This window comes from Bubalus kerabau, chromosome 8 (assembly GCF_029407905.1).
Source record: "Bubalus kerabau isolate K-KA32 ecotype Philippines breed swamp buffalo chromosome 8, PCC_UOA_SB_1v2, whole genome shotgun sequence".
NCBI classification, from domain to species: Eukaryota; Metazoa; Chordata; class Mammalia; order Artiodactyla; family Bovidae; genus Bubalus; species Bubalus kerabau.
Genome location: NC_073631.1, coordinates 40,105,350 through 40,120,935, shown reverse-complemented (window position 1 = coordinate 40,120,935; position 15,586 = coordinate 40,105,350). Strand labels below are relative to the sequence as shown.

Below are 15,586 nucleotides of genomic sequence, written 5' to 3'. Positions count from 1 at the left end.
ATTTAAGTGCATTATGTAAAGCTATATGGATCCAAATATTTTGTTCTACAGCAATCATGATCAATGTAATTGTTAATAAAAATAAACTGATAATATACTCAATTTACTCTTTTATTCAGTTATAATATATAAAAAGTATATGCCTCTATTAAATGGGATGGTGCGTTACATATTTAACAGAATGTTTTACATAATAGTGGGCCTCAGGAAATACCGTATTTTTCCTTAATTTGCCTCTAACAGGTAAATATACTTCCAGTATATTTTCATATTTTCTGGTTGATTAGACATATGATTGACAAATAATAATAGTCTTTATCCATGGAGAAAGAATTCCAGAATATATGTTGTTCTTATTGCTATTTAGTTGCTAAGTCATGTCTAGCTCTTTGCAACCCCGTGGACTGTAGCCATACAGGCTCCTCTGTCTGGGATTTCCCAGGCAAGAATACTGAAGTATTCATTTCCTTCTTCAAGGGATCTTCCCAACCCAGGGAAGATGTCTCCTACACATTGTCAGGCAGATTCTTTACCAATGAACCACCAAGAAAGTCCTCTAGAATATATACCATGTTTCCAATTTGTAGGCATCTTTCTCAGGAATTAAATAATGGAATTTATCCTTATTAGTACTGGAATGCTAAAATTAAGATCTTCAGCATATTAACAAGTTTGAGATGGAAACAGAAATATTACATAAAGCTATAAAATACCACTTGCTTCTCTAATCATGGCATTTCTTCAACACTGAGGGGAAACCAGAAGGCAGAACAGAACTTTCATCCCAGAGCGAGATGGTAAAACTTCCCAAGTGACAAAGAGATGGTTTTACCATATGCAATGGTCAAATTTAGAAAAGAGAACCAGGTTCAAATCCCAATGTCACTACTCAAATTCTGCACAATCTTATACACATCCCTGGTCTTTGGTTCGGTGTGCCCTCTTTTGTAAAGGAAGCTGGGCTGACTGACACTTAATTTCCAGTCTCATTTTTTTTTTTTTTTCATTCTAGGTTTTCCTCATGGCCACCAGTGATACTGGAATGTTATCAAGAAATGGAGTGCTTTCTCATAAATGAGTTCAGATCTTAGTTAAGAACTCAATACTTAATCTTTTGAGTGTTTCCTTATATTAAATGCTAGGACAGATGAATATTTCCAGTCAATTTTTATGGTAATGGTCTGAGTGCAAAAGCAATTTTTAAAGTCTATTTAAAAGAATCAGACTGTTGATCAGAAAACCTTACTCAAAGACCTCAGATTTTATGAAGTTAAGATTAAAACTGCCATATGAATCATTCTATAGAGCTAAACCGAAAATAGAAATTGACAAAAGGGGAGCAAAATTTAAAGGTTTTATGCTTCTATATTGTTTTATGCTAGTGTGTACTTCTATTATGCAACTGATAGAAGCTCTGGATGACATTCAAATGGTTGTTGTTAATTCCTCACTTCACTGAGTGTTGCTTTGATATTGGGAATCTCAGGTCTGCTGAGCAATAGTGCATAATGAAACAGGAATAAATTAATGAAATGGGAAATAGTTTACATGTTACAGCAAGGATATTGTATCATATTTATTATGCAAGTAATGTGAGGAAAAAAGGAATTACAACCAGCTAATTCTAGGTAAGTATTGTGGGTAAGTGTGCAAAAATTTTGTTTAAAATCATTGGAAATATGCATTTAAAAATATAGATATCACATTCTCCAACAAGACTTCAGTTCAGTTTATACTATTCTAGTATAGCTGTCCTTTATTTCAGCATTTAAAAAAGAAGGTATTAGGATCAGGAATATTAGAAAGGCTAAGCTCTCAAAGTCACGTATTTTTCTAATATCTCTTACCTCTTGGAAACTTTTCAAGAGAAAGCTGGAAACAAGACAAAATACAAGAGCAAGGGGGAAGAAAGAGACCTAGCTCTAAATTATAGTGTACTTTGGAAGACTATTTTAAACAAGTGGCTTGGAGTGTGAATTGATGCTTTTCCTCTGTTGACTCATTTTCACTTTGTGAACAGTAGAGTACTTATTTTAATGACCAGTTTTCAATTTCTACTGCTAGTCAAGTCTGAAGCAAAAATGATCTGCTATAAAAGCAAATTTTATGTGCTGGAACTTATCCAAAACGTTCTCCTCCAGGGGTGGGTGATGGTTTCAAAGAATCTGACACTACTAAAAGATCTGCATTTCATGTCACTGAACTGAACTAATTCATTCATGAGCATGGCTCCTGATTCCACCATCTCACTACTTCCTGTCTACAAAATCTGCCCATTCATTTAACTTCCCTAAAGAACTCTTTTGTCCACCCTATAAAACACCATAAAAAAAACTATGAATATACACTTTTACAAGAGGCACCATATACCAGGAAATACTTAGCTATGGAAACTTCTTAGTTAAATTCATCATAAATGCTGCATGCCTAATAAAAAGCTTGTTCTTCATTAAGTATTTGATGCAAGGCTTATAAATATTTTTGTTGCTGCTAAAAGCATTAGGATAATTAATGTTATTATTTTTGGTATAATTACCTTTCTGCCCTTAGATTCTACTACATCAAATCTAACCTATGGAAATACATGGTTTTCTCAGAGCATTTTTCTGTGTCTCTGTAGAAACAATTAATTCTCTTTAACTGGAATCTCCTTATATCCTTGCCTTCAAGATTGAACTCAAATGTTGAATTATTCTGAGAATCAAATACTGTGTTATGTGTATTGCACTTAGTCTGGTGCCTTAAACATAGTAAGTGCTCAGTGGTGAGCTATCACCCTCATTTACAATTCTATTCTTCACTTCCGGTTCTATTTTCCTAGGGACAGGGTACTGGGATTGTTTCCTCCTACCCCTCAAACATAGTACAAACATAGACTGAATGAGTGAAAAAAGCATAAATTAATGTTTTCAATTAGTAACACAGCTGTATTCTTCAAGAACTGATTTTCAATATCAATAAACATGGATAGAAAATCAGCTGACTCACTCAATTCTTCAGTACAGTTGATACATTATTTAGCTCATAAATGTCCTCTCAAAGCATCTTTTACTATCTCCTTAATATATCCTTTATTTACTCATTGGAATGTTAATTTAGGTAAGGTCAAATTAATAAAAGTTTGAATTAGTGACTAATTTTTTAAAATGAGATTCTACTATTTATGCGAATTTATAAAAATAACAATTATATTAAATTGGATTAAATTAGATTTTGAAAAAAGGTGTAAAGGTAGCCCAAAGTAAAAGAGCAATAGTAAATGAAATTAATAAAAGTTGCTTTCAGTAGAGAAACTGTATATGGTTTCATATCTTTGCTTTATATTATCTTTAGCCACTTTATCAAGAGAAGAAGATAATTGCTTATTCTATAATAAAAATATTTTCCTTTATTTTTTCCCCAAAGAATGCATAATTTCTTAACACCTGAGTTAAGAAAGATTCTTATTCTTCAAAATGCTTTCTGTACCATAAGATCTGTTCAAAGAATTCTAGGATTTACCTTCTGTAACTAGTGGCAATGACCCCACTGAATTGTAGATATTAGAGTTTGGAGGTCTTTAAGTATCTTTCATTTGTGTTGAATTAAATCACACATTTCATTAATTACACAGGTCATATATTTGCCTAGGAGTTAAAATATTCACTTTCAAAATGAAATAAATGAAAACCAGCTGGTCAGGAGAACATGGGGCAAAGGCAGGATGTATTTTAGAATTTATTTATTTTCCTTTTAAGTCTTTGAAATCCTGATGTGTGGGTTTACTTGCTATTTCCACATTTTAAGTTTATCTAAACTGGTTTCATGTCTTGCAGCAAAAGTTTCAGGAGGGAAAAGAGTTGATTCAAACATGGAAGAAAAATAAAACCCCAGAAAGCAAGCTCTGCCTCTATCTACACAATAGTCAATGGAAGTTATTTTTCAGAAAAAGTGAAGTTTTAAAAGTTTATATTAAGAACAAATTAAGACTATGATGATTAGGAGTTTGGGATTAACATATACATACCACTATATATAAAATAATCAACAAAGACCTACTCTATAACACAGGGAATTCTACTCAATACTCTGTAATAACCTCTATGGGAAAAGAATCTGAAAAAGAAGGGATATATGTATGTATACCTGAATCAAGCTGCTGTACACCTAAAACAAACACAACATTGTTAAATCACCTATACTCCAAAATAAAAACAAAAAACCAAGTTACTTTAGAATAAATGGAAAATCACTTGAAAAACAAGAAAAGCAGGTTATTTTCATGGAATGGGTACAGAAAGAAAGTGACAAAAAAGAATAGTATTAGTTTTTTCTAAATAAGGGCAAGGTTCCATGGAAGAACTGTCTCACCGCTTTGCATGCGTGCCAGTTGGGTAATACCGAGAGCAGGAGACGCCATCCCAGGCGCAGTAAGGGTCTCGAGCCAGGCAGCAGTCTGCACAAGCGCTTCCGTACATGTCACACTGGTGGAATCGGACTTGGGCCACAGCAGAAGCAGATCCAATATAGAGCTGTTGCTATGGACATCAAGGAAGAGAGAGGCCACTAGCAGAAATGGACAGAATTCTCACTGAGTTCTTACATTTTCACATTCCTGTGTAATCATCTCTGTGAATATTCATTTAAATAACTACAGTTACTCAGGACTGATGATGGAACACTAACACTTTGGTTTTCTCCAAGATCTGAAATACTTTTACAGACTTGTATGCCTGAAGGACAAAAGGGCTATAGTGAGGCTGACAAAAGTCTTAAGTTGGCTATACTTTCATTCATTATCAAAGTAGAAAGACTCTTTTGTCATCTAACATTGTAGATCTTTTTAAAAAGTCTACAGGACTGTCCAAAAGGAGAGTGAAAAGGTATTTTTTTGCATTTTTAATGGATACAATTGACATATAACATTATATTAGTCTTAGCTCTATAACATAATTATTTGATACTTGTATATATTGTGAAATGGTCACAATTATTCTAGTTAATCTCCCTCATCTCACACTACACATCTATAAATATTTTTTTGTGATGAAAACTTTCAAGATCTACTCTCTTAGCAGCTTTCAAATACATAAAACAGTATTGTTAACTATAATCATCATGTTGTACATTACATCACCAGGACTTACCTATTTTATAACTAAAAGTTTATACATTTTAATAACCTACACTCATTTCATCTAGCCCCTGCCTCTGGCAACCACAGATCTGTTCTCTGTATCTATGAGCTTGTTTTGTTGTTGTTTTTGAACAGTTCACATATAAATGACATTATATGGTATTTGTCTGTCTTGGACATATTTCACTTGGCATAATGCCTGCAAAATCCTTTCATGTTACTGAAAAATGGCAGAATTTCCTTCTTTTTTATGGCTGACTAACACTCCATTGTGTGTGTGTGTGTGTGTGTACATGTGTATGTGTACAATTTATTTATCCAGTCATTCATAGATGGATGCTTAGTTCATCTCCATGTCTTGGCTATTATAAATAAACCTTAAATGAACATGGGGGTGTATGTATCTTTCTGAATTAGTGTTTTTGTTTCCTTTGGATAGATACCCAGAAGTAGAACTGCTAGATCATATGGCAGTTCTATTTTTAATTTTTTGAGTAACCTCCATACTGCTTTTCACAGTGGCTACACCAACTTACATTCCCACCAACAGTGCATATTGACATATAACATTTAGAAAAGTGACACAGATATATACATGGAATGGTGTTGAATAAACTGTAAGATATATCAGTAAATAAAAAGTATAAGTAGCAGAACAATAACCTCATATGTCCTTATCTGCCTTAACATTAAAGGTTACTTATAAATAAATGAGGCAATATATGTAACAGCTACTCTCAAAGTTACACCAGAAACTTTTTCCAGTAAAGTGGAAAGGAGGTTTATTTTTCATTGTACACTCTCTTGTATTATCATTACTATGATTTTTTGCAAAAATATTAGCAAAAAAAAAACCAACACGGAATAATGTTCTATTATGGTTGTACAGGTAAATCTATTCTTGTCTATTTTTCTAGAAACAGAATATGAAGAAATCTATTACCTACCTGTAAATCACTATGTATTTCTGTCAGAATAAAGCTGTAACTTGTTAACATATAAGAACACCTACCTAAGCTTTCTATCTTTTGACCTTATCTGATACATAGAAAGCACACACAGAGACACCTATACAACTTACTCTCTTTGATGAAATCTCCATAGAAATAATAGGAACTGGATCCTGAAAAATTAAAAAAAAAACTTTCATATTTAGGAATAAAAATATAGAAACATACCTTAGTATGGTTATAAATTAACTTAAATAATATTAGGTATGTGAGTGGTTCTCTGTCAAGCAGTATATAGCTTTCATTTTAGTAAATCAAAAGGAAAATACAATTAAATAAAATACAATTTCTTTCAAAAAATATTTTCTAACAGTGTAGGACAAAATATAAATGAGAAAAGTAGTGAATAATCTAATTATCTTTCAGTTTGTCTCTGCATTATAATTTTTGTATTTGCATTTGAGTATTACTCATGTTTTGGAAATCAATTATCTTTAAATAATAAAGTCAGAGTGCTATTTCTTATAAAGAAAGTTGAACCATTAGAAGGAGAACAGTTATATCTTTGAATAGGTCTTATTACCAATAAACCATGTGATCTTTAATTGTTTTAACTCAGGCCTAAATAAAATACTATGATCTTTCTTAGCTTTTTGAATGTTGAGTTTTAAGCCAAGTTTTTTACTCTTCTCTTTCACCCTTATCAAGAGGCTTTTTAGTTCCTCTTCTCTTTCTGCCATTAAGACGCTTGCTCCTTAGATGATAAAGCTATGACAAACCTAGACAGCGTATTAAAAAGCAGAAAGGTTACTTTTCCAACAAAGGTCCATATAGTCAAAGCTATAACCATAGCTTTTTCTCACAGATGTGAGAGTTCTACCGTAAAGAAAGCTAAGTGCCAAAGAATTGATGCTTTCAAATTATGGTGCTAGAGGACTCTTGAGAGTCCCTTGGACTGCAAGGAGATCAAACCAATCAATCCTAAAATAAATCAACACTGAATATTCATTGGAAGGACTGATGCTGAAGCTGAAGGCCCAGTACTTTGGCCACCTGATGCAAACAGCTGACTCACTGGAAAAGATTCTGATAATGGGAAAGATAGAGGGCAAGAGGAGAAAGGGCAACAGAAGATGAGATGGTTGGATGGCATCACTGACTCAATGGACATGAGTTTGAGCAAACTCTGGGAGATAGTGAAGGACAGGTAAGCCGACCGTGCTGCAGTCCATGGGGTGGCAAAGAGTTGGACATGACTTAGCGACTGTACAACAACAAAACAAAATATTTTTCTGTCAATCTCCATTAATCCAGAATGCTCTGACAAATGTGCATTATCATCATCACTGTCTTGGAACTGCACCAGAGGAAGGACAATCTACAGGATAGTTTTGAGAACTTCTGTACAATTCTAGGGATGGTGATTAAGACAAGAATATTTCTAAGGACATCACAAACTCAGCCATTTCTGTGACTGGAGAAGTCATAGGCATGTGGGATATACTCCTGGATAATTAATGGATAATTATCCTTCAAATAGTTATTTTTTGAAAGAGAAAAATTTGATCATCTATGTTAAAATTTTAAATATTTAAAACTACGGAACACTTTATTCACGTGTTGTTTTTAGTCACTAAGTCATGCCGACTCTTTGCGACCCCATAGACTGTAGTCCATCAGGCTCCTCTGTCCATGGGACTTCTCAGGCAAGAATATTGCAGTGGGTTGTCATTTCCTTCTCCAGGGAATCTTCTCAACCCAGGGATCGAAGTCACGGCTCCTGCACTGGCAGGCAGATTCTCTACTGCTGAGTCACAAGGGAAGCATATGCATGCATTTATTCATTCAAAAAAAAAAAGTTTCTTAAGGATTTATGTGAACAAGACATTGTTATGATGAATGCCCTTAATATGAGATCTGTGATTCCTAACATGAAATGAAATCTTATAGAGGCTCAATATGCAAAATAAACAAAAATATTGCTGCTCTGGGGATTCTCCAGTGGCTCAGCAGTAAAAGAATCCACCTGCAAGGCAGGAGATGCCAAGACATGGGGTTGATTCCTGGGTCAGGAAGATAACCTGGAGAAGGAAATGGCAATCCACTCCAGTATTCTTGCCCGGAAACTCCCATGGAGAGAGAAGCCTGGAGGGCTACAGTCCATGGGGTCACACAAGAGTCAGACAGAGCTCAGCGACTAAACAACAGCTGCTCTGGTTGAGATAAGAACGTGGTTAACTTTGTGTGAAGCTATGCGGAATCTAATCTGAACAGCTAAGGTGAAATAAACTGTTTTCATCAAAAATATTTTTGTGTACATTCATTACATACATACACAATCTTCATTATCACACATTGTGATCTTGCACATTTGCTTACTTGCTAAAACTTATTTGCAACCCCAATATCAATGCTTTTGGTATTTTGCTGCCTTTCACGTGCTCAGAATGGCAAAAAAAAAAAAAAAAAAAAAGGAAAATCTGAGCTGCCCAAAATGTACATTCCCAGCTGAGGTTGATCAAGGTATACCCTGCCTTCTTGTTTCAATTCTCATACTGTAAACAAGTATCTTCATGTTCCATTTAGTACCATATTTTTATTTGTGTCCTTTTTGTTAATGATTTGCTGTTTAAAAGGCCCCTAAGTATAGTGTGGTGTTGGAGAAGACTCTTGAGAGTCCCTTGGACTGCAAGGAGATCCAACCAGTCCATTCTAAAGGAGATCAGCCCTGGGTGTTCTTTGGAAGGAATGATGCTAAAGCTGAAACTCCAGTACTTTGGCCACCTCATGCAAAGAGTTGACTCATTGGAAAAGACTCTGATGCTGGGAGGGATTGGGGGCAGGAGAACAAGGGGACGACAGAGGATGAGATGTATGAATGGCATCACCAACTCGATGGACGTGAGTTTGAGTGAACTCCGGGAGATGATGATGGACAGGGAGGCCTGGCATGCTGCGATTCATGGGGTCACAAAGAGTCAGAAACGACTGAGCAACTGAACTAAACTAAACTAAGCATAGTGTTGAAGTGTTGTGTTCCTAAGTTCCAAAAGGCTGAAATGTGCGTTATGAAATAAATATGTGTTTTAAATAAGCCTTGTTCAGGCAGGAGTTATTAGTGGCAACCCACTCCAGAACTCTTGCCTGGATAATCCCATGGACAGAGGAGCATTGTAGGCTACAGTCCATGGGGTCGCAAAGAGTCGGACACGACTGAGCGACTTCACTTCACTTCAGTTTTAATTAATCAACAGGATAGTCCTGGTTGGCTCAGTGGTAAAGAATCCACCTGCGGTGCAGGAGATATGGGTTGATCCCTGGGTCAGAAAGATCCTCTGGACAAGGCAATGTCAACCCACTCCTGTATTCTTGCTGGGGAAATTTCAAAGACAGAGAAGTCTAGCAGGCTACAGTCCATGGGTTGGCAAAAGAGTTGGACACAACTGAGTGACTAAACAACAACAACATATACTAAATAAGGTGTCTTTAAAAAGAAACACAAATAAAACAAGTTTACATATCAATCAGCTGACAAAAATGCTGTGACTAGAGACTCTCAGGAGCCTAATGTTGTATCTCCTCTTTGTTTTTCAGTTGCTCAGTCGTGTCGGATTCTTGTGACCCTATGGACTGCAGTGTGCATCTCCCCTAGGAGCAATGATTACTAATTAATTCAGTGTTCAAAGAGCAGTTATGCTATAGATGACAAGACTTACTGTGTGTATATGGGTGTGTAAAAAAGAGAGACAATATACACAACTATTTTGTCATGCTTAATATTTCTGTTATCATTTTGCATTTTTCTTTTAGCAAATTCTCTGTGTAAACTGCATGGGATAAAAAGGCAATCTACTTATCCCACGACAATGCCCACATGTCATGAAACCTGTGGACAGGTTCATATTGTTTCACTTGAAACAATATGAAACCTGCTGCTATTTATTTTTAATTGCTTTTATTGATAGTACATTTGCTTAAGATGACGACTGTAATAATGATTCTAGAATTCATTTGTGGGATAAGGGTCATTTATATCCCAGTTCATATAATGAAATTTTTTTCATGATGGTAAATACTGGCCTCTTTATCTGAATAGTGAATAGTCTATGATAATCAAATAGATGTACCGGAATTATAAATCATTCTTTACTTCAGAGTACTCTGAATTTACAATATACTGATTAGGAAAAAAAAACAACTGATGTAATGTTTTTCCTATTTATAATTCACTTGCAATTGTCTGAAATACATAAATATTGGCTATATGTTTCACTAAAAATACCTTGAATATCTGAAGTTCTTCTAGAATTACTTCTTCCATTGATTCTGTTTCTTGGTTGTAAATCGTGATTACTTTCAGCACAATTCCATTATCTATAAGAAAATAAAAGAAGAGATAATACAGAAGCTTTGTAACAATCTGGTTTTCAAACAATTAAAAACCGTGGAAAGATTATAAATTTAAATAAGATTTGAAATCTAGATGTATAAAATATTTAATCATTGCCAGTTAAAACAATATGGCTATTTATATATTCATATTTTAAATTAGCAAAAAAATCAATTTGGTGTACCTGGTCAAAGAATAAGACCAAATAATATACAATTATTTTCCAACAATTTGATTCAAAAACCCAATTAAAGGTTCAGAAATCAAGATGTCTTTTGGAATTAATGAAATAGAAGACAGAAAATTATTCCAGCTTTTTCTGTGATGTATGATGAAAGAATATTTTTTACCTAAAGCTACATCCTGGTAAGAAACTATACCTTTAATCTTATGGAACCTTCCAAGCAACACACAATGGAAATCTTGACATATTGATATATAAACAGAATAAATATATTTATATCTATACATATACATTTTTCCTTCCAATTTTAATGAGATATAATTGACATACAACACTGTATAATTTTAAGGAATACAGCATAATTATTTGACCTACATACATCATGGGCTTCTCTTGTGGCTCAGCTGGTAAAGAATTCGCCTGCAATGAGGGAGACCTGGGTTCAATCTTTGGGTTGGGAAGATCCCCTGAAGAAGGGAAAGGCTACCTACTCCAGTATTCTGGCCTAGAGAATTCCATGGACTATATAGTCCACGGGGTCGCAAAGAGTCAGACATGACTGAGTGCATACATCATGAAATAATACCACAATAAGTTTAGTGAACATCCATCATACAAAATAGCTTTTTTTCCCTTGTGATGAGAACTCTTAGGGTTTACTCTCTTAAAAAGCTTCATTATAACATACAGCACTGTTAACTATATTAGTCATGGTGTATATTATATCCTTAGTACTTATTTATCTCATAATTAGAAAGATGTATCTTTGACAACCTTCATCTAGTTCTCCCACTGCTCACCTCCAGTAACCACAAATCTTGTTATATACACTTTCAATAAAAATTTCAAGTATACAGTATAGAGAGAATGGTGTAATGAGTCCTCCTGTACTAATCATTTAGTCTATATAATTATAAATAATTTTATAAATTTATACCTACATTTTAAAATCCTACCTTGTTTTTATTGTTCCTGATATTCTGAACTTGTTCTTTCCAATGAAAATTTAATACAACATGAATTTGACTGTAATAACAATTTAGTATAGTGCTAGAAATAACTAGAGGGAAAAAAGCACTTTGGAAGTTCTGATCCTGGAGTTTCTATGGTACTTATGCAATTTCTTTAAAAATTATGAAATTGTGTGTTTGGCTTAATATAATGTAATTAAAATAAACTAATAAAAATTACCAAAAGGAACAAAACTATCATATCAAGCACACATTATAAATATCCCACAATTATCATATCAAGTAAAAAGGCAAAGAGGAACTCAAATTATCAGTTTGCAACTAGTGATTTTTCAATAAGGACTACTATATATAGTACTAAAGCATGTGTCTGGTAAATTTGGGGAAAAATAACTATTTTGTGGTATTACTCAAAGTTGTACTCATCACACATTCATCAAATATGTTCTTTAGTGCTGAAAAGCTGTGGTTTAATAGAATAATATCTTTAAGCTCAACATAGGTTACATGAGAGCCTAAGTATATACCTTATATATTTTTGGAATTCTCTCAAATAGCTTTGGTCAATCTAACAAAAAAGTATTTCTGAAAACATTCTTGGATTTATATACGTGACTTCTGCTTTCCAAGGTGGTTAAAAATAACATGCTTTTTTCTGTGATTAATTTTTATCAAATATTACTCTTGCTTATGGAATTCTTTTTTTTTTTTTTAACTTTGTTGGATACCACTATAAGTGAATTCATGGCCAGGTAATTTTAACTTTGTTAAATAAATGTGATGCTTTGTTAATCTTGAACCCACAGTGCAGAACATACTGCCTAGTCATTTCAGTCGTGTCCGACTTTTTATGACCCCATGGACAGTAGCCCGCCAGGCTCCTCTGTCCATGGGATTCTCCAGGCAAGAATACTGGAGTGGCTTGCCATTGCCTTCTCCAGAAGAACATATTACTAACCTCTTAAATGAATAAAATATATCCTGCAAGAGACATCAATTTTTGGAAATCAGACAATTACCTCCTTACTTGTACCTTTGCTGTTTCAAAAAGCATGAGTGGGAAAGTTCAAGCACCAATATTAATACTATATATTAATTCCTGATCTGGGCATATGTAATGCCTTTTTAGAATATGTCAATGATTAAAGTTATATATAGTAGAACGCTTACTCTTCTAAATAGGATCTGCTATAGTAATTACTATGATGCATATATAAAAAAAGAAATGATAGTTTTAATGATTCTTTAAATGACTATATAATTTCAAAGTACTTGACAGAATTTGATACATATTACCCTGCATGCTAAACGATTCCAAGTTCTCCTCCATAAGCTAGATCTAATGAATGGCACTAGTTGAAATTACAGATCTATTTTACATTTTGACTTTTAGCATATTTATTATACTTTATTTTAATAATGCAGGATATTATAGCTTTAGTCTAAAATTTTATCTCCATTATGTATAACACTGGTGTTCCCTTGTGGCTCAGCTGGTAAAGAATCTGCCTGCAATGCAGGAGACCTGGGTTCAATCCTTGGGTTGGGAGAAGCCCGTGGAGAAGGGAAAGGCTACCCACTCCAGTATTTTGGCCTGGAAAATCCCATGGACTGTATGGTCCATGGGTCACAGAGTCAGACACGACTGAGCGACTTTCACTTTCTTTCACTTTAATGTATAACATTTAGCTTGATTAACTTTACATGGTTGATTTCTTATGGGGCCTGATAAGCACAGTTGAGATTATAGATTTAGGTGAAATTACCTAAACTTTACCTAAAGACTGAAGCAGTGGCCCTGAGGGACTAACAGAAGAGAACCATCTTTTGTATGGCACCCTATTTCTGCTCTGAGTTCTTTTCTGGAAACAACATTGTTTATTAACATCAATTATTCATTCCTTAATGTATTCATTTTGTTCAAATGTATTAAATATTGACCATGTATCAGGAATTACAGGCTGTAACTGCCCCAAATTCTTCTCTTCCATTGCAGTGGACAGGCAGTATGTAAGAAAGCCAAATGGGTCTACAGAGGTTTTGTTGACAGGCAGGGATGTTTAATGTTATGTTATTGATTTTAAGGTTCAATTTAAATGTCTGAGTACTTTCTAATTTCATTACCTGTCCCAATGAACAAGACATCATACTGGCCATCCTCAGCTTCTACTCGATCCACTGCTATTTGTTTCAGGTTATACTTTCCATCCGTTTTCACTAGTATTGGTTTTTTATGGGCAGGTTTTATGGGCTGGTACATAAGTGGATGACTTCTAGCAAACCGGATGGCATCGTCAGGATAGTCTTTGGTAGTTTCATACCTGCCTCCATTCACTTTGCTGGCACACTGAAATACAAATGGATGAGAGAATATTTTTGCCATGAAATCTAAAGAGCAAATTTATAATCAATTATAAGGAGAATTATAAAAACGGAGTATGTTCAATTAATCAACTATGTATTTAACAATATTTAGTAACCATATCTTCTTTACTACAGAAATAAAATCTGAATTAAAAATTGCATAGTGAGGCTGAATTATTTTTAAAAATGCAGCACTAGAAATAGACAGCAATGAAACCCTGAAAAATATTAAGTATATATAGTTTGGAGATAGCACAAACATATTATAAAAATATTTTATTTATTTTCCTGCTTCTAAAATTTGTTTTTCATGTTGCAAATTAAATTTTAAAGTAAGCAATGTATTGTTCATAGCAAAACAAAAGTGACTTGTTATTGTGCTAAATCTTCCCCCCAAATTAAGAATTACAACCACACAACAGCTTTCCCATTACTGACACTGATTGGTGACAGTTTCAATTGTCTCACTGACTATAACAGAAATCTCTTCAAATTCCATCATTGTTAATTAAGGGAGAAAAAAAAACCCTTCTCTGTTCTAATGTAATTTGTATGAATGTATATTATTTTTGTATGAATCAGAGACAATAACTTGAAAAAACCAGAAATACTTGCTATAACACGTCTCAATTCTTAAAATCACTGACTCTCAAAATATATGTTCAGCGGTACCTAAGCTACTTCTTGGAATACCTATCACTGTGTTGATGCATGCTTGTTATTTAGTGCTCCCTCATTTCACACATTTTCTTCTAGAACCAGCAGGAATTGTAACGGTGACCTTGATAAAAATTTTCCACTTTAGAGTATAAACACAGTAGTTTATTAATCATTCTGCAAAGAGGGCATTTTTAATGGTTTGTTTTAAAATCTGGGGCCATATTTCTTAATTTGGCATGAATATTTCACGTGAGTGTACTTTCATGCTATATAATTGGAAACATTCTAGACCAGCCTGGAAGCAGTTCAGTAACCAGTCACTTCCTCTAAATCTCCTTTAATACCATGTGGTTTCAAGAAGCATTTCCAGCAAAGCCACAGAAGTGGGTTTTCTCCATTTAAATTGCAATTTCAATCAATAGAGTGAAATAAAATATACTTTATGTCTTATTGGAAGTAATAATTTTAACCTAGTGAGAGAGAGTGATTGAAATGGTAAAGCCTTACACTTGTTAACTGAGATAAGGTTTGTTTCCACTTTGAATTGTGGCTCTGCAAAAATGATTTCTACTGACTTGCAAGTACTTATGGAATCAGCATAGTGATGGGTTTTCACTAGCTGCTCATAATGGTGTAGACTGACTTGCATGACAAGTTTGTTCTCCATGAACAGCAGATACAATGATGCTACCTTTTCCCAACCTAATTGTGTACAGGACACATAATACAAAATCCTCCTCATCATTATTATCATCATGTGTGCAATTAAATGGAGAAGGCAATGGCACCCCACTCCAGAACTCTTGCCTGGAAAATCCCATGGACGGAGGAGCCTGGTAGGCTGCAGTCCATGGGGTCGCTAAGAGTCGGGCACGACTGAGCGACTTCACTTTCACTTTTCACTTTCATGCATTGGAGAAGGAAATGGCAACCCACTCCAGTGTTCTTGCC

General features: G+C 34.3%; 1 protein-coding gene across 1 annotated transcript in view; it reads right to left on the bottom strand.

Annotated features, from left to right (window-relative positions):
* SEMA3E (semaphorin 3E) overlaps nucleotides 1-15,586 on the bottom strand; it is a 275,140-nt gene that overhangs the window by 28,779 nt on the left and 230,775 nt on the right. Inside the window, exons 11-14 of the mRNA XM_055590105.1 lie at nucleotides 13,736-13,958; nucleotides 10,349-10,440; nucleotides 6,198-6,239; nucleotides 4,351-4,517 (exon numbers count right to left, since the gene is read on the bottom strand). Coding sequence (XP_055446080.1) covers nucleotides 4,351-4,517; nucleotides 6,198-6,239; nucleotides 10,349-10,440; nucleotides 13,736-13,958 — 524 coding nt within the window. The remainder of the gene's footprint in view (nucleotides 1-4,350; nucleotides 4,518-6,197; nucleotides 6,240-10,348; nucleotides 10,441-13,735; nucleotides 13,959-15,586) is intronic.